Raw genomic sequence first — 24623 nt, forward strand, 5'->3', positions numbered from 1 at the left:
GCGTCTAGTCATGCCGGCCACATGACCACGGAGACGTCCTCGGACAAGCGCTGGCTCTTCGCCTTTGAAACGGAGATGAGCACCGGCCCCTAGAGTCGGAAACGATTGGCACGCCTGTGCGGGGGAACCTTTACCTTTACCTAAAGAGTTGTTGGGGCCACCTGGAGATTTATCTGTCGTCAGGGTCACCTGAGTAGTGCAAATAGGCGTGGAACCTTCTTGGAACTGCTGACAGTTAAACCTTCAGGTGACCTCAATGACTACAAAAATGCAAATGATCAACTATTTGCAAGAGTATAAATCCTTCCATTCCCCACCATCCAGTCAAAATTGGAGAAGCTTCTTGGATGAGAAGTAAAACACCTTCAAAGAAAAACAAGAAGTCCACTTACCTTGTGAAAAAGCACCTTTGGGATAATCGTGACCTGGAGGACTGAGAAGCTCCATAGACAAAGATGAAGCTCTTCACGCCGTGGGGAAAACCTCCCCACTTCCCTTCCATTCTCCTCTCTGGAGAACAGGCTGGCTGGGCTGTGTGGGAGAGCCTGGGGGTGCCTCGGGCTCACTCATCGCATTGGCCCCATTCCAGTTTGGGAAATCGGGCTTTCATGTGGGGGTAGATGACACCCCATGATCCTCCTTCATCCTGCAGCCCGCCAGAGTTGCACCGGGGATAAAGGAACTTGCTTCTCCTGGGTAATGGAGTCCCTGTTCTGAGGCTGGCAGGGGACAAGGCATGGGTCCTGAGGTCTGCGAGCCTTTTGTTTTCCCTTCCTGAGCTTGAAATCTCGAGATCCCTTCCTTGGAGAAGAGAGGACAGTCAGGAAGCTGCCTTGCCCTTCCTTAAAGAAGCTCCCTTGTCCTAGCCTCTTGGACAATTCCAGCCAATGGTGGCAAACTTTGCTAAGGTGGAGGCCAGGGCTCCCTGGAGAGGGAGAACAGAAGGATGTCCCATATTCCAGAAGGCGCTGCAGAAGGCTGGCGAGGAGAGGAAGGGATCCCCCCTGAACTCAGGCATTCGTTTTCCCGGTTGGAAGCAGGGGGCGGGGGGGGGGAACATATGTGTGCATCAGACCCCAGGAGGCCCCTGGAACCATGCACAAACGGTGCTTCCCTTGGGAGGTTTTCTTTCAGGGTCATCCGAGGGCTGTCCAGGGAAGGAGGAGGCTGCCCCCTGGAAAGATGGGGAGGAGCCATCCTCTTCTGGGGGGGGGAAGGGTTTGCTGGGGCTGCTTTCTGTTTTATCCTTCACTTGGCAGCCTGCTCCTGTCTTCCCGGTGCCAGGGAAGCCCAATGCCCCAGCATGGAGGAGATTCTGCCCCTTAGTTGGCACCAGTTTTGCTTTGGTGGTCCATGGTGGCCTGGGTCTGATGCCACTTCCCCATCTCTGTGCCCCACTCCAAAGAGGCTGCCTTTTCTCCAGAGCCTGCGATAGTTGGTTCGCATCAAAGCATAATTTCACCCTTTTGCTGTGGAAATCTCTGGTTCAAAGACCGCCATAGGTTTCACCTGGTGAGGCTGAGAAATGGGAAAGGTTTGGGAGAAAATTGCACGCTGTAGCCTCGGATGACTTCAGGAGTTGCTTTCCTGCTCAAGAAACCTGATGTCTGTCTCCCATGGAGCCCTCCGTCTGGGAGAGGCTGTAGGCTTAGCTCAGCCTGCTTAGCTCAGGAATCCAGATGAAAGCCTCCACAGCAGTGGTCAGCAGTAGGGCTATTATTTCCCACAATTGGGGAATTGCAGTTCTAATTTATGCAGTATCAAGAGGATGGATGCCTTGATGCCCGTCCAAAAAGCAATGAGAATATCTCTGAGGATGAAAATGGCAAAGTGCTTCATCATGTGTTTAATCTACTATGATCCTTGTTAGATGGGAAAATAGGAATAGAAGGAAAACCAAAAGAGAAACTGTGTAGTAAACAAATGCTATTAACTGAACTTGAAGAGATGTGGGGATGTCAGCATGATCACACAGAACAGAACAACAGGCATCCTGTACTACGTGGCGTGTTTGCGTGGGCCACGTCCACAGGAGATGCTGAATAGCCCCACGGGGTGGAATGTTAACAGGCAACCCTGGGGCCAAGAGAAACACAAGAAGAGATGGCGATACTAGTCTGAAAGTGCTACACAGCGCCTTGGTATTTTTGAAATGACTCCAGCTATTCTGGTTTCACATTTATTTGTTCCCTTTGGAAACTCTTACCACACTTTCCCGATTAGAGTAAAGCCAGCGTAGTCTCGGCTCCTGAGCCCAAACCTTAGCCCACCCCACAGCCTTGTGGACTTCAGAGATCCTGCTTCCCAGCAAAGTTCTGAGCGTGTGGGGCAGGCGTACCCTTCATAAGCTCATGGGTTACATTGTGGTGGGAAAGCCGAGTCCACGTGGGGAGTTACCCATTCATGCTCCAGCCGGGCCAGGCTCCTGCACTGGAGCTGAGAGCCGAGAGTCCACTAGAAGTGGGTGTGGGAGCCTCTCTGACTGACTTCCTTCTCTCTCTGCACAGTGGGGGGAGAGATCCCTCTGGACCCACGGCTCGGGGGAGGGCAGCTGGTGTCCGAGGAGCTCATGAACCTGGGAGAGACCTTCACCCAGACCAGCGACCCCTCCCTGAAGCTATTCCAGTGCTCTGTGTGCAACAAGTTCACCACTGACACCTTGGACCTTTTGGGGCTGCACCTGAACGCTGAGCGGGGCCTGCCTGAGGAGGAATGGAAGGGGGCCATGGGGGAGGCCTACCAGTGCAAGCTGTGCCATTACAGCACACAGCTCAAGGCCAACTTCCAGCTGCACTGCAAGACCGAGAAGCACCTGCAGAAGTACCAGCTGGTGGCGCACATCAAGGAAGGTGGCAAGGCCAACGAGTGGCGCCTCAAGTGTGTGGCAATCGGGAATCCGGTGCACTTAAAGTGCAACGCCTGTGACTATTACACCAACAGCCTGGAGAAGCTGCGCCTTCACACCAGCAATTCCAGGCACGAGGCTAGCCTGAAGCTGTACAAGGTGAGGCGGGGGGGGACAGGACAGATTCTCCTGGTGGTGGGTTCCAGCCAGCAGGTGCCACTCCTCACCCTTGCCTACTGAGGCCCTTGGATCACGTCCTGGCTCCGGGCACTGGTGGCGGGGTGGGCTGCTTGGACTCTCTCCAGTCTCTGCAGACTATGGGGATGGACAGAAGGCAGCAGCAAGTGAGTGCCGGTGGGACAGACAGCGCAGTCCAGATTAGTATGGCCGTTTGCACGTGCAGCACAGCAAGCCAGAGGGTTGCCTGGCCTGGGTAGCCCTGCCAGCCTAACCTCATTTCATCCTCCGTCTCCCAGGCTGCCTCGCTCAAGGCAGGGCTGCAAGGCCCTCGGGAGGGGCACTGGGCCCGTCTAGGTCACTGCCGCCCCCAAGGCCGATTAGGGCCATTGGAGGGCAACGCTCTCCCTCGTCCACTGGGTTTGGCTGCAGCTCCCCCCCTGCCCCGGCCGGCCGGCCGGCCGGCCTGCCTGCCTGCCTGCCTGCCGTGAAGAGTCCTTTCACTGGTGTGGCAGAATTGCTCCAGACGCCTGTATTGATTTTCCCTGGACTCAGAGCTTCACCTTTTTCTCTAATCATCCCGTAATGGCTTTAGTATGAACAATCGGGCACCTCCTGCGATAAATCTAAGCAGCAGCCTTGCTCCCCAGACACGTCGTCTTCCGGGCCTCAGCCTCCTGCACTCCTGCTTTCTAGCCCATCCCCTCCAGAGGCTGCCTCTGGCTCTGGAGCCCAGCCCCCCACCCCACCCCCAGAGGCAGGCTCGCTTTTGAAAGCCAAGGCAGGCCTCTCCTCTGAGGATGATGAGCCTGTGTGCGTCTTCTGTGAGCCGGGGTGAGGGGGTCCCGGAGCCCCTCCCTTGTGTCACCAGAGGATTCACCTGCTGGTTTGTTCCTGCTTCTTGATGGGAGCAAGGAGGTGGCTCTGGATGCAACTGCCCCTTTTCTTTCTGTGGGGCAGCCCTGCTTGGCACTGTCTGCCTGTGGCGTGGTGAGCAGCAGACTGGCCTGGGATGGGACCTGGCTCGGTAGGTTCCTTGGCCCCAGCCCCTCTCCTTGGCGGAGGCCCTTGAGGCATTCCTCTCCTCCGCTAAACTCATTCCTTCTTCTGGCACTTGCCTAATCAGTTTAGAGTCCAGCTAACTGGGTGTAATCCAGCTCTTGCTTCTCTCCAGACGCTGGCCGGGTGAGAGAGCGCCAGGCTTGCCAGGGGGACAGGCCACCCCGTCATTCCCCTTTTTTCCTGCTGCTCCCTGGCTTCCGGGTACCACACAGATGGGGCCCGCCATGAAATGCAGTGCGTGCCATCCTGCCTTCAGTGGCTGGCAATGCTCCAGAAATGTTGAGGAGTGTGAGGAGAACAGCCCTGGGAGCCCCTTCCCCCTGGCCCATTGTTTCTGGCACCATTCTCCCTGGCAGAAGAAGTGGAGGGAGAGGCCATTTGGAGCAGGTTCCTGGCTGGAGTGGACTCTTGACTCCTTTCCCAAGGAAGCTGGGTCAGTTTGCCTTGCTTTGGCCTTGGGGCTTTTTGTAAATTAGTTTTGTTACTCTCCACTAAGACAGAATAAAATACAGACACAAAGTATTATTGATGTAACTTCAGCATGAATCATCATAATGTTGAATGAAGAAAAGACATCTATAAAATTATTTTGCAGATAGACCAAATAAAAAATCCTGCCCATTTCCCACCCAATGGAAGTTGCTCAGGTGCAGCCAGCTCCCCGCCTGAAACAATTCTTGGTGCGGTGGAACTGCGGAGACCAACCCGCTGCTTGGGTCCGGATTTGCCCTGTTAGATTTTAAGCAATGGTGATCAACAGTGGTGACCCTTGCTCGTCTCAGTGAGAGGATTCACTTTTTGCTTCCTGACAAAAGGGAGATTCCCTCCATCGAGAGGGTGTGTGTTTTGCAGCTCATGAATCCAACAGGTGTGCGTTGTCCATATCGCACTATTTGAACAGCCAGCATGGATCTTGGTCTGGGGAAGAGGCTCCCTTTTCAGGCACTGCCCCCACCCGCCCTCCTCCATCTGAAAGAGTGGGGACCTTGCCCTGCCACCTGTCCCTGGTCCGCCAATTTGTGGGCAGTCCGGATTTTCAGTTGTGTTTATCCAAACCCTTGGCTGTCCTCCCCTCCCTGCCTGGTTCCCCTTGGGCTTTTGAATAGAAGATTGACAAGCTACCAAGATTGACAAGCTTCTTTTAAAAGAAGCAAGCAGCACTAAAGGAGAAAGGCCACTAATGATTCCTACAGAAGGAGACATTAAAGCGCCTGAAGGAAATCCAAGTTGCTACAGGGTAGGTCTCTTGTCCCTCGACCTCTTGGGCTTGGGCTGCTTCCCTTCTTGATGGATGGCGTGAGTTGCCGCTGCCTTCCTTGGAGACCCTCCCCTTGGCTCCATGTCCTTGGCTGCCAAAAGCGGACTAGGAGGGCAGCCCTGGAGCAGGCTGACAAGGACTCGAGCTCCTCAGCGATCCTGTCCCACAAATCTTGGCAGAAGTTTCAGTGGGGAAGGAAAGGGGGGATTCAGCCCCGGAACTGGAACCCAGCTGTGGCACAAAGAGCTTCTCTGCTCTGGAGCCAGCTTTAGGCTGGGCCAGCAGTGCCCCAGGCCTCCTCCTAGACTGGTGAGCCTTTGGGTAGGGAAGGTCAGGAGGATCCAGAAGCATGGGATGAGCACTCTAGATCGAGGCAGCCCCAGCGAAAGAAGTTGAGCAAGGGCGTGTTTGAGGAGGAGGCTGAGCCAGAGAGCCAGGCCTGTGGGGCCACTTCTTTGAGGGCCTCGTTTGCCTTTGGTGGCCATGGCTGCACCTGGAGGAGAAGGGACTGGTTTCCTCCAGACAGGTTTTTCCCCCCTATTGTTTCCCTTGAAATTTTGTATTTGACATGCTCCTCAGAGTTGTGGAGTTGGGTGGCTTACAAAGGTAATAAAATAGGTAAATAAAATAAATAGTTCTGGCATGGAAACTGGGAGAGCTGCCCTCTGTGCGCGAACCTGGCCAGGAGAAAAACAGTCTCACAACTGTTCGGTGTCTCGGAGCTCTCACTAAATCCCGATGCAGCTCAAGGGGGGAGGGCTTCTTTGCGGTTTCTGCTCGGCTTCCCCCTCCCAGGGGAGCCATGCTGGCGTGGAAAGGAAGGGGAGGGTCTTGCCAATGTTCATCACCATGGGTGACCCAAGATGGGCCTTCTAACCCTCTTCCTCCTTCAGTTCCCAAGGAAGCCCCACTGGGGAGCAAAAGAGGGCCATAAGACCACCTAGGTGGGAGAGAGAATGGGCCTCCTTTCTTGTTTCCTTGGGGGGCTGCTCAGGAGAGGAACTGGCACTGGTGGCCATCGGTGGGGCCTGTAGCTGTCACTGCTGCTTTCCTGGTGCTACAAGCTTTTATTCTGAAAAGCAGGAGGCCAGTGGGACCCCCTCCTCCCCAATCTTCCATCCTGTTTGATTATGAATCGTCTCTGCGTAGCTGTGCAGCTAGTTATTTGTGTCCTAGCTTGGTCAACACAGTCCCTGGGTCTGTGGTCCTGAAAATGGGTGTGTTAATTTTAGGGGGAATTAAACAATTGCTACGTTTTACCTGTCCTCCCCACCCCCCTCCAATTGATCCTTTAAACTGTCATCTTGCTTTCATTTAAGGCAAATTTTGTTATATGGCAGCCCGTTTGATTGTGTCGCATCCCTCAGAGGACTGCAATTAGCCCAAGAAAGTGCTTGTGGAGGCCCAGGGTGGAAAGGGGGACAGGGGTGGTCTTACATCCCCTCTGGTTTTGGAAAAGTGTGGGGCAGTTTTGCTTCCAGAAGTCTTCTGTGCCTTTCCTCTTTGTTTTCCCTGAAGTGGAGGACCTTTTCCTGAACAAGCTCACACTTTTGGTCCTGCTTTTTCACCTGTGGTTCTGAGCTGAAACAGGGAGTCTTCCAGGAGTCCAGTTCTGCTTTGGATTATTTGCCAGCCTGATTTCAAAGCTCAGTAATGACTAGATCATCTGGTGATTAGAAATGCATAATGGAGAAAGCTGTTTATCTGCCTTCAAAGGGTGTTTCCTGCCTGTGCTTGTCTGTCTGACAGAGGGCAGAGTCTTGCATGGCACGGGTACATTGGGGGTGAGCCCATAATTCCCCAAATCTAGTGGGGTCCTCAGCGGAGGCCCCTCTTTTCTAAGCGCCCCTGCAAATGGTGACCCATATTTGTTGTTGTTTGGACAATGAAGGCAGCTTGAGAGGTACACTCCATTGCATTTCTTCTTCTTGCCAGATGGAGTATAAGCAGGTCCAGATGACACCTGTCCAGGAATTCTTAACTCACATGGGAATTGCAGATCTTTCTACCCTAGAAAAGGACCTTGGCCTTCAGACAAGCTGCTGTCCTCAAGATTGGAAAGCTTGCTAGTTTAAGGCTGTTAGATTAATAGCTGATGTGGGTGAACTGTTAGTAAATATTAAAAAATATGAGACCTAACAAAGATGAATATTTCTGAAGAAACATTCACATAATTTTAGAAAAGTTTGATTCTGTTTTTCCTGAAAAAGCAGAGGATCATTTATTAGGCAAAGAACAGACAAACTTGAGAATTGGAAGAGTATCATAGAGTTGGTGAACTGGCCCTTTGAACATAACCAAGACAGGATGCCGGATCCTTTTTTAAAGAATGGATCAAGACATGCAAATAGAGGTAAGTGGCTAATGAGGTCCTCCCTCCCTCCCTCCTGATGCCACGCAACCTTCGAAGAAAGTTTATCTGGAGAAGGACTCTGGGTTTCCTCATATTCACTTGAAATAGGAAGCCAAATGGACAGACAACTCCATTATTTGAGGTCTTAAACCAGGGGTGTCAAACTCAATTTCATTGAGGGCCGCATCAGCATTGCAGTTGCCCTCAGGGGGCCGGGTGGGTATGGCCAGGGTGGGCGTGGCCTACTGGGTGGGCGTGGCCAGAGTGCGTATGGCCTACTGGGTGGGCGTGGCCAGCTCTACATCGTTCGCATCAAGGGTGCCTATGGGGCCCTGGGCAGGAGTGGGACAGATCTGAGGGTCTCTGGCAGAAGGAGGGTCTCTGGGCCAGGGCCAAGGTAGTGGGGGCCGTTTCCTCACTGTTTCCAGGATGGCTTCGCGGGCCACATGAAACCACTTCGCGGGCCGGATCCGGCCCCCGGGCCTTGTGTTTGACATGTCTGTCTTAAACAAAGTGAGCAGAGTAAGCAGAAAAAACCCTCCTATTTTTCGTTAATTGTTGCCATTGTATGTGGAGACAGGCATTCATTGTAAGCTTTTTAGATGTATTTATTTAACGTATGACACATCACACATGGACTAGCAATATATATTAACATTTCAACTAGATTAGTAAAGCACAATAAAATATAAACGTTTAAAAGATCTATCTTCAAGTACCAATGCCTAGGCCATCTAACTATTGAAGTGCAGCATCGTTTATATTTTAAAAAGATATTGGACCAGTTGATGCCCTCAGCTTTCAGCCAGTCATGATGTGATCTAGTTTGATGTGGGACCTGCAGTCACGCCAAAGGGAAGAGACTGTGTCCCTTTTATGCAGGGAGTTCTGGCCGATGCCACGTGAGGTGCGAGTCCCATTTAGGATTGTCCATTGCTGACGTGGCAGTTCAAAGCCTATTTTAGATAATATCAAGTACTTTACAAAACTAGTTTTGCACGGTGCATAATTCTTCCCCCTCCTCCACCCGGCTTCCCTAATCAACGTCCTACCAAACTGGATTATTGTCTTGGTTTAGGATGAGTTCGGTGTTGCATCTGAGTTTCCTAAAGAGCAGCGAGTCCCTTGCCTGATTCTATGATAGATTCTGGGCATTTTTTCTTCCATTTCCTTTTACCCCACAATACACCTGTCCTGCTGATGTCATACTGAAACAAAAGCAGCTCCATAGCATCCATGTAGACGTCAAGCCTGAAGTGCAGTGTGATGCCCACCCAATTACGTTGGAGGCTTTGTGGTCATTAGTAGGTCCCAGTGATGACAGTGGACAGACTCCAGTGGAAAGCTGTAGCTGCAAGCCCTCCATTCCTCCCCTCTTTTTTCAGCGACCTCACGCATCAGGCAGAAGGACACACAGCTCCTGGTACACAATGGCAGCCCAGGAACACTCTTTCTCACTTGGCGTTGCATTGCTAGATCTGGTCCTCCTCGGACAGGTGCTGAAATGGAATAAAAGTCCGTTGCCTCCTGTTTCCACAAGGACCAAGCAGATAACGCTTCCAGCAGATCATGCCATGTTCTCCTACAGTTGATACAGAGAAGCACCTTTCCTTGATCCCAGAGGCACCATGTTGCAAGCCAAGAATCTGGTCAGTGCCAATTGATAACTGGTGTTCAGATTGTGGCTGCCACAGATGAAGTCATTTCAAGGAAGAGAAAGCTGCTGTTTAGAAGGGGGGGTGATGAAAGGGACAGAGGGTTCAATTGAGGACTAGGGTCAGCCGGGGGTTGAATTTTTGGTCCACATATCTCAGCAGGGTTTAGGTTTTCATTCTGCCCAGCACCCTTTTTCTCAGAAATGCTGGGTGCTAGGTCTTTTTCTTTGGTAAGAAAAAGAATAGGTAAGGGTGGGAGTCTTATTCCTTTCAGGTCAGTTCATCCTCATTGATGTTCAGCCAAATGGGTGTTTTTAAATATCATATGCTTGAGAAATCTTTATGCAATGTCACACTTCCATTCACCAAATATTCTCAAGGTTGTTTGATTACAGAACTACTATATCCTGGGACAGGCTGTTGCTGTAGGAATTTAAGTCAGGAGTGTTCATGTAATTGTAATTATAATTGATAATTCTTATTTCAGGCAAAGTATTAAGCTGCATGCAACCAGCTGGTAAACCTGACAAAGTAATTGCTATATGGAGATAAGTCTGCTTGAAGGGGAATTGTCCATCTCCAAAAGAAAAGAATATAAGTAGGTTAGGGTTCAACTCTAGAATCCTTAGTGTTCTCTGAGCTTGGTTGTTTGCTTGCAGACATTTTACTACCCAACTAGGTAACAGCATCAGTGTAAGTGAGTATGGGGTATGTTTACATACAGTAACTGGCCATTGCACTTTCAGTGGAGATGTGGTTTTCTCCTTGGTGGTTCCGTGATTAGGGAATTGTTCCCTGTGTGATTGTTTATCTGATGTTCATTCCCATTTATCTGGATATTGGCTGTTGGAAAGGATGTGTTCTGGTCTTTTTGTTTCCTTCTTAGTTTTTTTTATTGGGTCTCCTGTCCCTTGGGATGACTGATGCAGAGCTTGGCCAGGGCCCTCCAGCCTGCCTCGGTGGGGCCTTCCAGCTGTCCCTGGAGAGGGTCTTTACTGCCCTCGGCATTTGCCTACAGGACAGCCTCGTTAAGGGTTGATCTGCTTAGCTGGCCTGCTGAAGCTGGCTCTTGCCTCCCTGGGGGCTGTAGCCCCTCCTCATTAAGCTGGTTGGGGCTATTGATTGGGCATTTGTGTTTGGAAGAGTCTTACTTACTCCATGCATTATCTTGACAGATTGATCAGACCTGATTGAGAACCTCTTAAAGGAACGAACAGCTATAATGGGAAAGTTGGACTCTGTCATCCGTTAGGGTGATTCTGGAGCGAGAGGAACAAGGCTGACATCTTGGAGCAATTGTATTTACAATTAACATGGCTGAAAACGATTGCCTCTATTGATCCCCCTTCCTGCAATTACAGCCCCATTGTTTACATTCCAGCACTTCAGTTATAAAAAGGAAATTCAATAATTATTGCATTATTTAAAGTTAAAGTGCCACAGAGTTTGCTGGCTGTGCTTGCTGCTTGATTTAACATTCAGTAAAATCATTGCTGAGCTTTCCATCTTGAGGCTGAGCAATGCAGGCTTTTAATGAGGCTTGGAAGGTGGAGCAAAATCCCACCAGCCAGTTATTGGTGGGGAATGGGAAAAGGATTCAAATCCAGCTCTGATGACTGCAAGACTTGGAGCAAACCACAGGAAAAAAGTGGCAGGTGCTGATCTGGGAGGGGTCTGTTATTTGGGGGGTGGGCCTCATCCATGAGTGTCTTGGCATGCTACCACCCTCCAGTTTCACTGGGAGCGAGGGAGAAGGGGTGCCTCTGCCTTGCTACTGCACCGGTTGTGTGTGGAAGAAATCTAAACTTCTGTGAAATCGATCACCGCCACCTGTAGCAAGTGTGCCAGCCTGCCTGCCTGGCTTCTGGCCTCTGCCTTTCCTTTTAAGGTGGCCACTTGTTTGAGAATCAGCTCTTCTGCCTCCTCTGCCTGCTTGCAGGGTGCCCAGACCTCTCCTTTTCTGCTCTCACCTGAGTTACATAAACTGGCACGAGACCCTCGGATGAGGGGAAGAGCAAAGGTGCCAAAGACTGATCTGTGGCAGCAAATCCCTCTTCTGGGCAGTAAAAATGTGGCCTCTTTCATGATAACCGCTCCCACTTTCCTCTGCCCCGTGGTAGGGATGACCCTGAAGAGAGTTGGTAGCTTCTTTGCCCCTCCTGGGGTGTTGTTGGGGGATTGAGGGTAATCGCCATTTCTGAGAAGATCAGGTGCCTGCAGAGAGGTTGCCCTGTGCCAGAATCTCTGTGCCACAATCTCTTGAACAAGCGGTCTTGAGGGGGACAGGGTGGTTTGCAGAAACGTCATTCAGATCAGATGGGACTTTGCTGCCCTGTTTCCTTCCACAACTCGAGCGTTTGATCCAGAGACGAAAGGGCTACTTTCACAGTGGGTGGACTGGAAACCAACCAGGTTCTTCCTTAGGAACCGGTTGCTTTATTAGATGAACAAAGTAATTCTGGTCCAGAGACTCCTTTTTCTCAATAAGGTAGCTATTAGATAGAACAGCATTATCCTGCTGAGAACCCTCAAATGACTCCTACGCCTAGGTAAGTGTGAGCGTGAATGTGACTTCAGGATGAGTTTGGGAGCAGAAGCCTTACATCTTGCTTGTCTCAAAGATGGGACTGTTCTTCCCAAGATGCCCTTGCAGTGCTAAGAGGGGAAAAGGGGCACGGGGAACAGCCCCCTTGGGCTTTGGCCCTGTTTGAAGTTGAGATCCAGATTCTAGAGGGAGCTCAGTGGTTCCTCTGCTTCTCACCTGGGGATGGGTTTGTTTTGTGCTTCTCTCTGCAGCACCTTCAGAACCACGAGAGCGGACTGGAGGGGGATGGCTGTTTCTACCACTGCATCCTCTGCAACTACTCCACCAAGGCCAAGCTCAATCTTATTCAGCACGTACGTTCCATTAAGCACCAGCGAACCGAAAGTTTGCGAAAGTTGAAGTGCTTGCAGAAGACCCTTCCTGAGGAGGAGGAGGACCTGGGCCAAATCTTCACCATCCAGCAGTGCCCAGCTATTGACACTGGTGAGTGGCCTTCTTGACCAGCAGATTGTAGTCATGTTCCCATTGCATGTGGTGGGATTCCAATGATGTGCATGTTTCACTTAGGCAAGGAGCTGGTGTATCTCCCTTTAACATTGCACGTGGCTGATTCTGATGAGATTTCTGATCTGTCCAGAGCAATGGGATGTTTCCACCGATTCTGGGGTCTGAGCCTGTCTGGTGCAGGGAGCCTGATTCTAGAAGCAGGTGATTTCCAAAGGTCTCAGCTGCAGTCCGGTCGAAGGTGCTAAACACAGTCGCTTGGCCAGGGCTCCAGCTTGGTTGGTGTTGATAACGCCTTTTGCAGGCATTGTTGGCAATGATAATAAGGATGGCTCTGGCCCTTCTGCAGAAGCCGGAGTGTGTGAGAGAGGGCCCCTTGCCTCGTGGCCTCCTCGGCAGCTACTAGGAAAGCTGCATGGAGCCCAAAGGCTTCTGATCCCTTCCCCAAGAGGAATCAGATTTCTCTCAAATGAGATGCATCAAGGGGTTTGGTCAGCAAGGAGACAGAAAGAAATGGCGAGTGGGAATTTGGGAATACTTTGGGAAATATTTAGTGTCTTGCCATAAAATCAAGGAGAAATGAAGGGATCTTGGTGGGGTGCTTACTTTAAGACTGCCCTCATACGGTCTCTCCTGTGCTCCCTGTCTGAGTAGGACAGGCTGCCCCCCGTCAGTGGAGGATTTCAAGGAGAGTCTGGACAGTATTTTGTCCAGAATAGTACGAGGCCCTCTTGGTTGGCTTGTTGTCTAAATGGGAGTTCTCCCCCCCCCCCCCCACACAGAGGTTAATCCTTTAAATAGGCTTTTTGTACCGCTTTGAACCCTTGGGCTACACTCCTTTCTTTCTCGGATCTTTCTCTTGCCACAAAGGATCCAGGCCTCTGCAGTGGACATAATCATGGCTAGTTTAGTTACGGTTTACTCAGTCGACCTGTTTCCAAGCATGTGGTTGGGTTTGCCCAAGAGATGTTTGGCAGTTCCCTGCTTTGTTTCTCATTCCAGCCCAGTTCTTCACTCTCCTTGCTTTCCGGTCCTCGTGTACAGGACCCCTCCTCCCCCCACGTAGGTACTCAAAGCAACTTTGCTCAGCCTTCTTATGGGGTGGGGTGGGGGTCACCCCTCAGGCCTTTCTACCTCCAAGAGGAAGGGATGCTCGGTGGCCCAGAATGGCTGTTCCTTTCAGGCTCAGCTGCCCTCTTTGCCCCTGGCTGTTCCAGGGAGCTGCTCCTGCTCAGCCCAGGCGGGGGAGAGAGAAGGAGGCTGAGCCGAGCAGCTCCTCTGGGGCTCCTGCGGCTGTGGAGACCTGCTCCGCCTGTTGCCCTTTTCCCCTCCTTCGGGATTCCTTCCCTCCATAATTCTGTGTTTTAGCCTTGAAGCAGCTTGGTGCAGAGAAAACATTTGACCAATAAATTGGCTTGAATTATGGAATGTTTTGCATGAATATGGATTTGAACGGTGATTGCTGAATGTGGTAAGAATGGTATATGATGGGAATAAAATATGCATGAGAACAAATGGAATGCTTAGCAAACGGTCCAGGCAGCGGGCAGGCAAAGGTGATAATTTCCCCTTTTCTGTTTCATATATTAGTATAAAGAATATTTTTGGTGATGTTACTTTTGAATGTAGATAATGTCGTGTTGGTGAAAAAACAAACATTTTGGAGCATATGTTAGGACGCCTGCTATTTTCTGCTTCTTTTCTGTGATCCTATAAACGTGGCTTATCCCAAAAGATGGTGGGTATGTATATATGTAGCTATTTGACACTGTTCCATATTATGAAGTGTTTTCTTTCCATTTTGAACTTGCTAAGCAGTATTTACAAAATAACAGAGTTGGGAGGGTTCTTGGAGGTCTTCTAGTCCAACCCCCTGCTCAAGCAAGAAGCCCTATACCAGACATGTCGAACACAAGGCCCGGGGCCCGGATCCGGCCCGCGAAGTGGTTTCATGTGGCCCGCGAAGCCATCCTGGAAACAGTGAGGGAACGGCCCCCACTGCCTTGGCCCTGGCCCAGAGACCCTCCTCCTGCCAGAGACCCCCAGATCTGTCCCACCCCTGCCCAGGCTCCCATAGGCACCCTTGATGCCAACGATGTAGAGCTGGCCACGCCCACCCAGTAAGCCATACGCACTCTAGCCATGCCCACCCAGTAGGCCATGCCCACCCAGTAGGCCACGCCCATCCTGGCCATACCCACCCGGCCCCGAGGGCAACCGCAATGCTGATGCGGCCCTCAATGAAATTGAGTGACACCCCTGCCCTATACCATTTCACACAAATGGTTGTCCAATCTCTTCTTAAAAACCTCTAATGATGGAACGCCTACAACTTCTGGAGGGAAGCCGTTCCACTGATTAATTGTTCTAATCAGTTGTCAGCAAGTTTCTCTTTAGTTCTAGGTTGCTGCTCTCCTTGATTAGTTTCCATCTGTTGCTTCTTGTCCTGCCTTCGGGGGCTTTGGAGGAGAAGTTGACCCCTCTTCTCTGTGGCAGCCCCTGAGATATTGGAAGACTGAGCAGTGCATTCAGGTCCTGTTGGGACTCGGCACCAGGATCCAGCAGTCCGGGTTTCTGTGCAGGACTCTCCACCTGAGGCCAGTTCTGGCCTTGCCTGCCAGGAGCAGGAGGGCTGGGCTACCTTCCCGGACCCCCCTTGGCCTTAGCCTTGGCCTCAGCCTGGCTGTCTACGAAGGTTCCCCCAGGAAAGCCAGGAAAGGCATGAGGGGCTTTCCTGCACTGCAGCCTGAAACAAGGCTGGGGAAGTGAAGGAAGTGAGCTTCCTCAATTTTTTTGACTGGTTGGTTGGATGTTCCTGCATGCACACACACACACACACACACACACACACACACTAGTGCATGCCAAATTACCACCAGTAGCCAGGAGGAAATGCCTCAGGGTTCCTTCCCTGTCTTTTGACTGCCTGATACAGAATTGGGCAGGGGGAGAGAAAACAGGCAGGGGGGGGAAGCAGGATTCCAGGCACTTCCTCTTCTCTCCTTCTCTCTGTTTCTTCCTCCTCTGGGACATCCCTGTTTGGCTGAGAGCCCCAAGTCCAGACCCCCGGAAGTCTTGCTTCTCTAAGGCTTCCCTTGGATTGTGTTGATTGAGAGTTGGGCCCTGCACTGAGCTGGGCAAACGTGTTGCTGGTGGTTCCCCTGGGCGGCCAGGCCATCCCCTCCGCTGCAGGAGGAACAGGCTGAGCAGAGGGAGCAAGGCAAGTCTGCCATGGGGCAGCCACAGGGTCCCAGCCCCAAGGAAGGGGCTAGTGGGGCAGGGAGGAGGAGGCGGCAGCAGTGGCCCTAGCTTGCTCCTTCCCAGGCTTGTCCTCATCAGCCCCTGCCGCTCATAAAGCAGCAAGAGAGGAAGCTGGAGCTGTTGACTTGCCCCAGAGCAGTATCTGCCACCCAGATGGAAAGCCCGCTGCCCAATTTCAGGGCTGGAAAACCTGGCGGTGGGTGGGGGTCCCTCTGCCGGCCACAGCCACACAGTTCATGAGCAGCTCTCCCTGTTGGGCTTGGGCTGAAAGGGACAGAGGAGTTAATTGGGGAAGGAGACCCATTCAGCTCTCCGCCCTCCTTTCTGCCAAACAATGCTCTGGGAATAACAGACATTATTTATTTATTTATTTATTTATTTATTTATTTATTTATTTTTGGGACTTATATGCCGCCCTATCTCCCGAAGGACTCAGGGCGGCTAACAACAACAAAAACAACAATACAAAAGTTAAAAGAAATTAAATAAACAGCCCCAATAAATAAGTTAAACTAAACAATTAAAAATTTAAAAACATTTTAAAAAACCCTGCCGTCAGTCCAGGTCAGCCTGATGAAAAAGGAAAGTTTTAAGGCCGCGGCGAAAGGACCGGAGATCCGGGGCCATCCGGAGCTCAAGGGGGGAGTTGGTTCCACAGGGCTGGCGCTCCCACAGAGAAGGCCCTTCCCCGGGGGTCGCCAGCCGACATTGTCTAGCCGACGGCACCCTGAGGGCCGCATCAGCATTGCGGTTGCCCTCGGGGCCGGGTGGGTATGGCCAGGATGGGCGTGGCCTACTGGGTAGGCGTGGCCTACTGGGTGGGCATGGCTAGAGTGCGTATGGCTTACTGGGTGGGCGTGGCCAGCTCTACATCGTTCGCATCAAGGGTGCCTATGGGGGCCTGGGCAGGAGTGGGACAGATCTGAGGGTCTCTGGCAGAAGGAGGGTCTCTGGGCCAGGGCCAAGGCAGTGGGGGCCGTTCCCTCACTGTTTCCAGGATGGCTTCGCGGGCCACATGAAACCACTTCGCGGGCCGGATCTGGCCCCCAGGCCTTGTGTTTGACATGTCTGCATTAGATCAAATCAGTTTGGAATATTGAAATATTTTCAGGGAAAATATCTGATATTTTTTTCTGAAAAATTATAACTTACATATAAATTTCATCTTTAAAATGTCAGTGATGTGTTTTAGGAATCACTTCTTTCAAATTAGAGAGATCTCTATGTTCACCTTTATAAATCTAGCTGTATCATTTTTATCAGTTTACATAAAAGTATAGATCCTGATGGTGATTCTTCAGGAAGGGAAAATGGAATTGCTGTGGACAGTTCAAGAAAACATCAACCTACGTATGGGCAAGGTGACCCTCTTGGAGTTTGTTCTGGCTGCAGCCCAGTCAATGGCAGACCGCCTGGTTGGTTTGGCCTGAAGGAAGCCAGCTGGTTACCTCTGAGGCCGAGCCTTCTGTGGGTTTCTGTTGGGGGGGGACTGCTACCATAAGGTCAGGCCTCCCTAGAGGCAGGAATCCCCTTGCTTAGTAAGAAAAAGGAGGGATTGGAGATAGGGCGGCATATAAGTCCCAAAAATAAAAGAAGGAGGGATTGCCCAGGGCTGTATGCCCCTGCACATTCATGGTGACCCCTTTTGTAGCTTACGCAACCCAGCAGGTTCTGCTAAGAGTCTCACTTTTAAGGTGCAGTCATGCAGGCATAACTTCAGAAAGTTGCAAATCTCTGAGCAATTTTGTGAGCATTAAAAATGTCCTCTTTGCCAGAAAGGTCATTCATAACTTGGCTGCACTGCTGATGTACAGTCAGTGATATTGATTGATTAATGTATAAAAAGCACCAAATGCATTTGCTTCTATGAAAGAGAATAAAGTGCGGGCGAGTCTCTCTTTATTTTCACCTCATCCTTTTGTTTCAAGGACATCCACCACCCCCTCTTTTTTTGTGTTACTGGCTTCATTTAAGGGGGATACAAAAAGCCAGTTTCTGCCAGGTAATGCATTCACAAAAGGAACATTGATTCGCATCAGTGTCGCTTGAGTTACCCTTGCGATGAAGTGCCTCTCGCCTCGACCCTTCTGGTCCTCACAGGCAAACCAAGCCACGCAAACCCGCTCCAATGTGCTCAGCTTAGAAATGGCTGCAGGTGGAGCATCGCTGGGGCTCCCACCGTTCCCTGTGGCAGCTGGGCTTCCCAAAAGGGAAGGACGGGCCGTCCCGGAGATTTGTTGGCCTTGTGGGGACAGGGAGGCCTGGGCTGTGGGGCCCTCTTGGCTGCCTCTCACCAGGCTGGCCTGGCTTATCTGAGCGAGGAGGCTCTGGAGCATGGCGGCCCCATCTTTTGGTCGCATGGGCTACATTGAGTGAAGAGGAACTGTCTTGGGCCTCATATAGAATATATAATATAGTAAATGTGTATAAGCAATGAACTTCCTTTATTTTTTAATATTTTTTGTGATTTTGTGGAGCCGCATGACAAGCTGTCCAGGGCCACATGCAGCCTGTGCGTGGCGGGTTGGAGAAGCCTACTGTACAGCTCAAACAGGCTCATTTGAGGTCATCGCAAACATATTGGATAATATTTATTTATATCTCAAATTTAGAAAACAGCCCATTTCTCACACAAAATGACTCTGGACAGTGTACAAGTAAAATATAAAACATAAAAACTATATCTAAATATTAGAAGACAAGGTAGATAAACTTCAAGGTTAAAAAGATGGGAGGCGGGGGATGGGAAGGTGCCTGCATGCACTCGTGAGCCCCATGCAAGTGGGCAGAGCCAGGTCTTTAGATGTTTCCAAAAGGCCAGGTGAGCGGGGACCCACCTCACCTCTTGCAGGGTGGGAGGGGTGGGGAGTGGCGGCAGCAGAGAATATTCCCAGTGCAACCCGAGTGCGTTCCTTGTGGTTGTCCAGCTTGGCTCAAGGAGGCTGTGGCCCCTCCTAAGGAGCAGGGCAGAGCAGGGGGTTCTTTCTCTTCCCCAAACTGACAGGCAGCTCTGCCTTTGCAACAAATAGTACAGGAGGAGCAATGGGTTTCTCCTTCCTGAAGGGGCTTGAGGGGGGCCCTGTCACCGCATGTGTCGGCAGAGGGATTTGCAAGACTGGCCACTGATCTGGCCAACCACCCCTTCCATGGTCTTGAGGGTAGACGTTCGCTCCTACCAAAACGAGCTCAGCCTCCCCATAGCTGCCAGAAATGTCTCTGTCCAAGGATTGACAAGGGCCCAAGTCTGTCCTTTTCTCATATGCTCTACAGCAAGGGTCCCCAATCCCTTGGGGTCGTAGCCTGGTACCGTGCTGCTTGCCTGTTGCTTGGGCAGAACCATCCCCTTTCCCTGCCCACCGCTGGTCCGCAACACCAGAAAGGCTGGGGACCACTGCTCTACAATACTACAGTGAAAACGGGGGTGGGGGGGGATGCTTGGATGTTGACTGCAAGGCCTTCCTCCCACTACATTGCACTGAGCAAGCTGGGGTGCTTATTTCTGGCAGAGTTCAAGTTTTGAAAGCAAACAGAACTCTGCCATAGTAAAGTCCCAGCAAATTCTTCTTTGCTGTTTTTTATGGACTTTATTCTCTTGTTTTGAGATTTGTCATTCAGTCGTCATGAAGCAGTTTCTTGACTCCTGTACTTGCTTATTATTCCTGCTACCCCTGGTACTCCAGATGTAGCTGTGGGGGCAAACTCCCCCCATATCAGAGACATGCTCCTGCCAAAGTACGCTAAGTGGTTGCATTAATTCAATTAATACTAAATTATGCAATTTTGTGCAATATTTCAGATAGTGTATATTTTGAGAATATATAATTCATGGGTTCCTGTTAGTAAGAGAAAACATTGCACTGTGAAAAGGAGTCCATTAGAGAGAGAGAGAGAGAGAGAGAGAGAGAGAGAGAGAGAGAATGCGTCAAAGGAATGCAAAGGAATGCATTGCGTAGGCGCCCTTTAATGGTTTGCATTGGAACTAACACAGAATGTCAAGAAAACTGAGATTCTGTGCCCAAATGCCCTGTTCAGATCAGTGCTCTCAACATACCTGTGATGCTGGGCCTTAATTCCAAACTTCTAAAGTGAGGTTGGTTTGTTTTTTAAAGAAAGGGGCAGAAGGAGAAGAAAGTTGAGCCAAGTGATGGGAAATGGAAGCGGGTGCGAAGTTCACTGCAGTGTCTGGCAGGGCCAGTTAAAGGGGTGGGACTATTAGGAGATGCAAGCAAAGCTTCTTTTTTGAACTCGGGAACATTTTGGGTGCCTCTGATAGGGAAACAGCCCTTCCCTGAATGTAATGGTGGCTGTCAAATTGCAGGAGTGCCAAAGTGCAGAAGATTTGGTTGGTCTTTTGGTAGTGAATTGCCCTCCACTTTGCAGAACATTGGCATTTGTTGCAACCAAGGATCGGGGTGTCAGCCCCTCGCCCATCTGCACAGCTGTGGAGAAGAGAAGAGGCTCCATCTCTCTGCTGCTACCTTTGTGCCAGAGAAGAAATTGCTGGAAGCCATGGGCATCAAATGCTTAATTGCTCTGCTGACTTCTGTTCCCTTGGTAGGCTTGTACACATGCAGGGGCTGCTGGCTGCTCACAGTCAAACCTCTGCTATTTTTAACTGCTGCTGTGCTTTGCAAAAGGCAGGCAGCCTCTCCTAGCAGCTAGCTGGGTGGAGGAGGGAAGAGTTGGGAGTTCCTCAATTAGGTGGGCCTCTTGGTTTGGCCAGGGATGCGCCTCCTGGCTTCTCCTCGGTTGGGTCTCTTTTTCTCCACTAGCCCTTAGTGTGGCCAACCTGCCTTGTCTCCTTTCCCTAACTTAGATGTCTTTCTTTCTTTCTGAGTTTCCAGCATGCATCTCAAGAGAATGTGAAATCCAAGAACCAGACCTCAGAAATTTCAGAATAAAATAGAAGTAAACTCTGCTTGAAAACACTTTAGTAGGAAAGCTGGGCTAATTGTAAATCAATGAGTCTTAAAATGCAGCATTGATCTCCAGTTAGAAGTTTGAAAGGGAAAGCGGTAATTACTGTGCTCCAAAGGAAGCTTCTTCAGTCACAGGCTCTGGGCAGAGAGAAGGCTCACTAGAGGTGGCATGATGATGGAATCGGGATAATTCACTTAGAAACCGCTTTTGGGATATTACGGGGATTAGAGTCTCCCCTGTTTCATGAATTGTCTGCAGTCAGATATTGCTGCCTCGCTGGGTATTTCAGGACTCCCGCCCTACTGGAGAACTGAGTGTGAGCTTAGAGCAGGATGACTGCCGGCCTTCCCTGACCCTGTTTGCCTGTAAGGCCTCTGGTTCTTTTCTCTCTGCCTGGCCCATCTGACTCCCAGCCCTGGGGTTTTGTGGGGAAGCAGGCAGTGAGCCTACAAAACCAGGAACCAGCAAGGGTGGCGTTTCAGGGCTTCCTGAGCAGCAGGAAGGAAATCCGACCCCTTAGCCAGACAGGATGCAGTGGGTTGCTTCCTCTCACCCTTTCGTGCAAAAAGACCCCTTGTTCTGCAGAGAGAAAGGAGGCTGACCTAGGGATTTGTGTCAGGCATATCGGAATGAGGCTCCTTTGGAAAAACATTGCTTGGCTCTGGCTTCAACTCCTAACAAGCAGGAGAGCGAATGGCAGCTGGTGGCCAGGAATTGATTATGCTAATTGATATGCCAATAAAAGAACTTGTTACATCTGCCATTGGTTAAGCTACCTAACAAGTCCTGCTAATCAATGAAACTAATAAAGAGTTCATCCATTAATGGAAAACATGGTAATTAACACTATTCGTAGACTAATTAACTGAACCAATTAGGCGGTGGCCCGTGGCAAAGGTTAGTGTCAGCTGCTTAGGGCTCTTGTTGTACACCCACATCAGTTGTAGGAGCAAGGACTGGCAAGTTGTAAGAGACGGCCCCTCTGCCCACCCAGGGAGGGTGGCTACAGCAGAAGGCCCAACAGTGCTGGGCAAAAGTTGATTTGAATTGCTCCTCCTGCCTTTTCAGGGTTAGTGGAATCTTCCTCAGGATCAGGTTGGCCAAACACAACAAGAAGCGGAGGGAGCCCAGGCTTTCCCAGCATATGGTATATGCAGTCTCCTTAAACCCCACCCGTTTTCCAGGTTATGCTAACATATCTAATACCCTTAAGACCATTCGCACTCCACCTTTTGTACCCTCATGTCAAGCTCTTGGCAGCCCCTTAAAATCAAAAAGAACTGTGGAGTCCTTGATGCTTTCTGAACTTGGCTGTTTTCTTGTAGATGATTCATTGCCTGACTGGGTAACATTCCCAGTGCACTGATGATGTTACCTAATCAGGTATTGAAATGTCTGAAAGCAAACAACCCAGCTCAGAGCGCATCAAGGATTCCATAATTCGACTTTGGATTATAAACTTTTTCTTCTATTGGAACCAAAAAATAAGTTTTTCAGAGTCACCTTTAACCAGATTTATTGAAAGGGAAAATATTTTGCCTTTATAACATTTGGGAAGTGGCCTGTCTTGAGCACCCTAATATACACCGGTCATTCTACCAAAGAATCTCAGTGGGTTCGTGCAAGGAAGAGGAAGGCCAATTCATGGCTGTTTCCTCATTTGTGTCTTTGAGCCTCTTATTACAGGTGTTCTCAACCTTTTCTTCACCATGGAAACCTTCCTTTAAATACCTTTTGTGGCCACAGACCCCCAAGACTTAACTCAAGATTTAAATCACAACATTTCTTCAAGCCTTTGTGAACCCCTTGTGACGACATTGCGGGTCCCCAGCATCTGAGGACCACAGGTTGAGAACCACTATCTTATATTATTATCCAGCTACACTGTGGTGTGGTAAAGCTTGTTCTAATTAATTTTATAACAGTACAAATATAGTTGTGTAACTTGAGAAGACACTAGGAAACCAGCTTATATTGAAGCTTTAGTGCTTTACGCTATGTTCCAGTGTAAGGTGTCTGAGCTGTTTAAGCCATTTATTCAGAAGGGGTCATTATCACACATTGATTTATGCTTTCCTTTGGACCAAGGAGGGCACTGCCATGAGGGCAGTTTACCACTTCCCACCACTGGGTTTCCCCACACGGCTGTAGATAAAAAGTAAGCCTATGAATGAGGGGTGGGTGTCACCCTTAAGCTACCAAACTTCCTGCTTAAGGGGAATTTGATATCATAAGCTGATAGTTTCCATGGGGCCAATGGATCACGATAGATAGAAAACCTTCCAATCTTCAAGTCCAGATATAGCAAATAAAACACCGCTCTGAGAATGGACAAGTGTGAGCAGAGCCATTTGCGTTTGTCAGAAATAAGAGAATGAAGTTGCCAAAGAACAATCCACTAGAGGTGAGGGAGGATGGCTGCTTCTAGAGATCTGTCCAGGAGGAAGTGGAGACCGCAAAAGAGAGCATGCTGGAAGCTGTCGAAGGGCCTCCGAGTACCAACTCAGATATTTTACTCTGGCACTTCCTTTTCACTGCTAGGTATTGACCTTGGGAGACCCCTTGTGGGTTCCCTAATTGAAAATTAATATTAGATCGATGGTAGGAGTGATTTGCATATTGACTATAAACAATTTTGAAGACACTGTGTGTGTGTTAGATCAATAGGACTCTCTACAGGCTGTGATGGAAATGCCTTCCGTCATCTCACTCTGCACTCTGGAAAATATGTATGCCCAGGAGCGGAGAACCACCCTGGCGTGAGGAACAGTGGATATGGTGGATGGGATAAAATGTTGTGTGGCTCAAGCTTTGTCCCAGTGTACCCATCAGCAGCCTCACCTTTGTGCCTCTGATTGCTTCCTTTTAGTAATGGGGCTGCTAGAACAGGTCAGCAAGAGAACCGCAGGTTCTTCTGGAGCCTTATTGCACGCACAGCATTCCAGGGAGAGGAGCCCTTGGTGGCCTTCACACAGCCTGGTGTGCTTTAGAAGAGCTGGGTTAGAGCAAGACTAAACCAGGCTGCTGAGCTGCAGCGGCTGGCAGTCCTCACCAAAGTCACCCAGGGACTTCGGAATGTTTTAGCTGAAAAGAAAAAAATAGGGGTGTGGCTTGCTTTGGTGTAGGTGTGAGTACATTTCTTTTTCTTAAGAAAATTACCATTGTCACTGCATTTGAAATGTGCTGCAGGAACCTGTCCCAAACGGAAGCAAGGGGAGCACAACCCTTCTGGCTTCAGGGAAGCAGGATTTTCTTTCCCATAGGGTTTCTTGGGAAGCCTAAAAGCCGCTGGTCAGTAGAGAAAGGGCTAAAGAAAGGAAGCAACAGCCCATCAGAGTGAAAATCCTGCCTGCGGGGAAGCCACAGCCCATCAGAGTGAAAATCCTGCCTGCGGGATGTGGAGAAAGCAAGGGAAGAACCTCTCTTCCCTATATAAGAGGGAGAGGGAGGGAGGGAGGGAGGTGATGTGGACAGTTTGCCACCCGTGTTCTATGCCAACTTGGAGAACAGCTAGTGTGAAAAAGGCAAATTCCAGGTGGAGAATGAGATCATTTTAACAACTGCTAATATCCTAGTGCCTAAATAGTTAATGCATTTGAATCCAGATGAATTCAAAGATGGCCTGTTTTCATGCTCCCTTGGATACTGCTGGCTTGAAGTTTGGATCTTCCTAGTTTCATGACTCCACAGCAAGTGGAGACCTTGGCCAGGCCAGTTGTGGTCTTTTGGGCAAGTGAAACTGCTTGCTGTTGTTGATGCACTGGTCACCTTGTGGCTGGACATTGCAATATATGTTTATGGGACTGACTTTGAAGTGTTATCTGGAAGCTTCAGTTGATGGTACAGGAGTCAGCCTAGCTTGTTTGGATCCTAGGATCCTGTAGGTTCACTCCTGTAATAGGATCAGCACCGGAGGCAAATCAAGGTGCCGACTGTCTCCTTTGCAGCCTCCATGGCCCTGGGTCTTCCAGAGCGCTTGCTCCAGGCTGGGTCTGCTTGACCAGCAAGAGCTGGGAGAGTTTGCTAATGCCATCTCTATGGGC

The 24623-nt window shown here is 50.1% G+C and overlaps 1 protein-coding gene across 1 annotated transcript in view; it reads left to right on the forward strand.

The window, feature by feature from the left end:
* The window catches only part of ZFHX3 (zinc finger homeobox 3), an 86898-nt gene that overhangs the window by 41537 nt on the left and 20738 nt on the right, over positions 1–24623 (forward strand). The window contains 2 exon segments of the mRNA XM_083370208.1: positions 2508–3004; positions 12147–12378. Of these exon segments, the coding sequence (XP_083226334.1) occupies positions 2508–3004; positions 12147–12378 (729 nt within the window).

Source organism: Vipera ursinii (assembly GCF_947247035.1).
Source record: "Vipera ursinii genome assembly, chromosome: 10".
Taxonomy (NCBI): Eukaryota; Metazoa; Chordata; class Lepidosauria; order Squamata; family Viperidae; genus Vipera; species Vipera ursinii.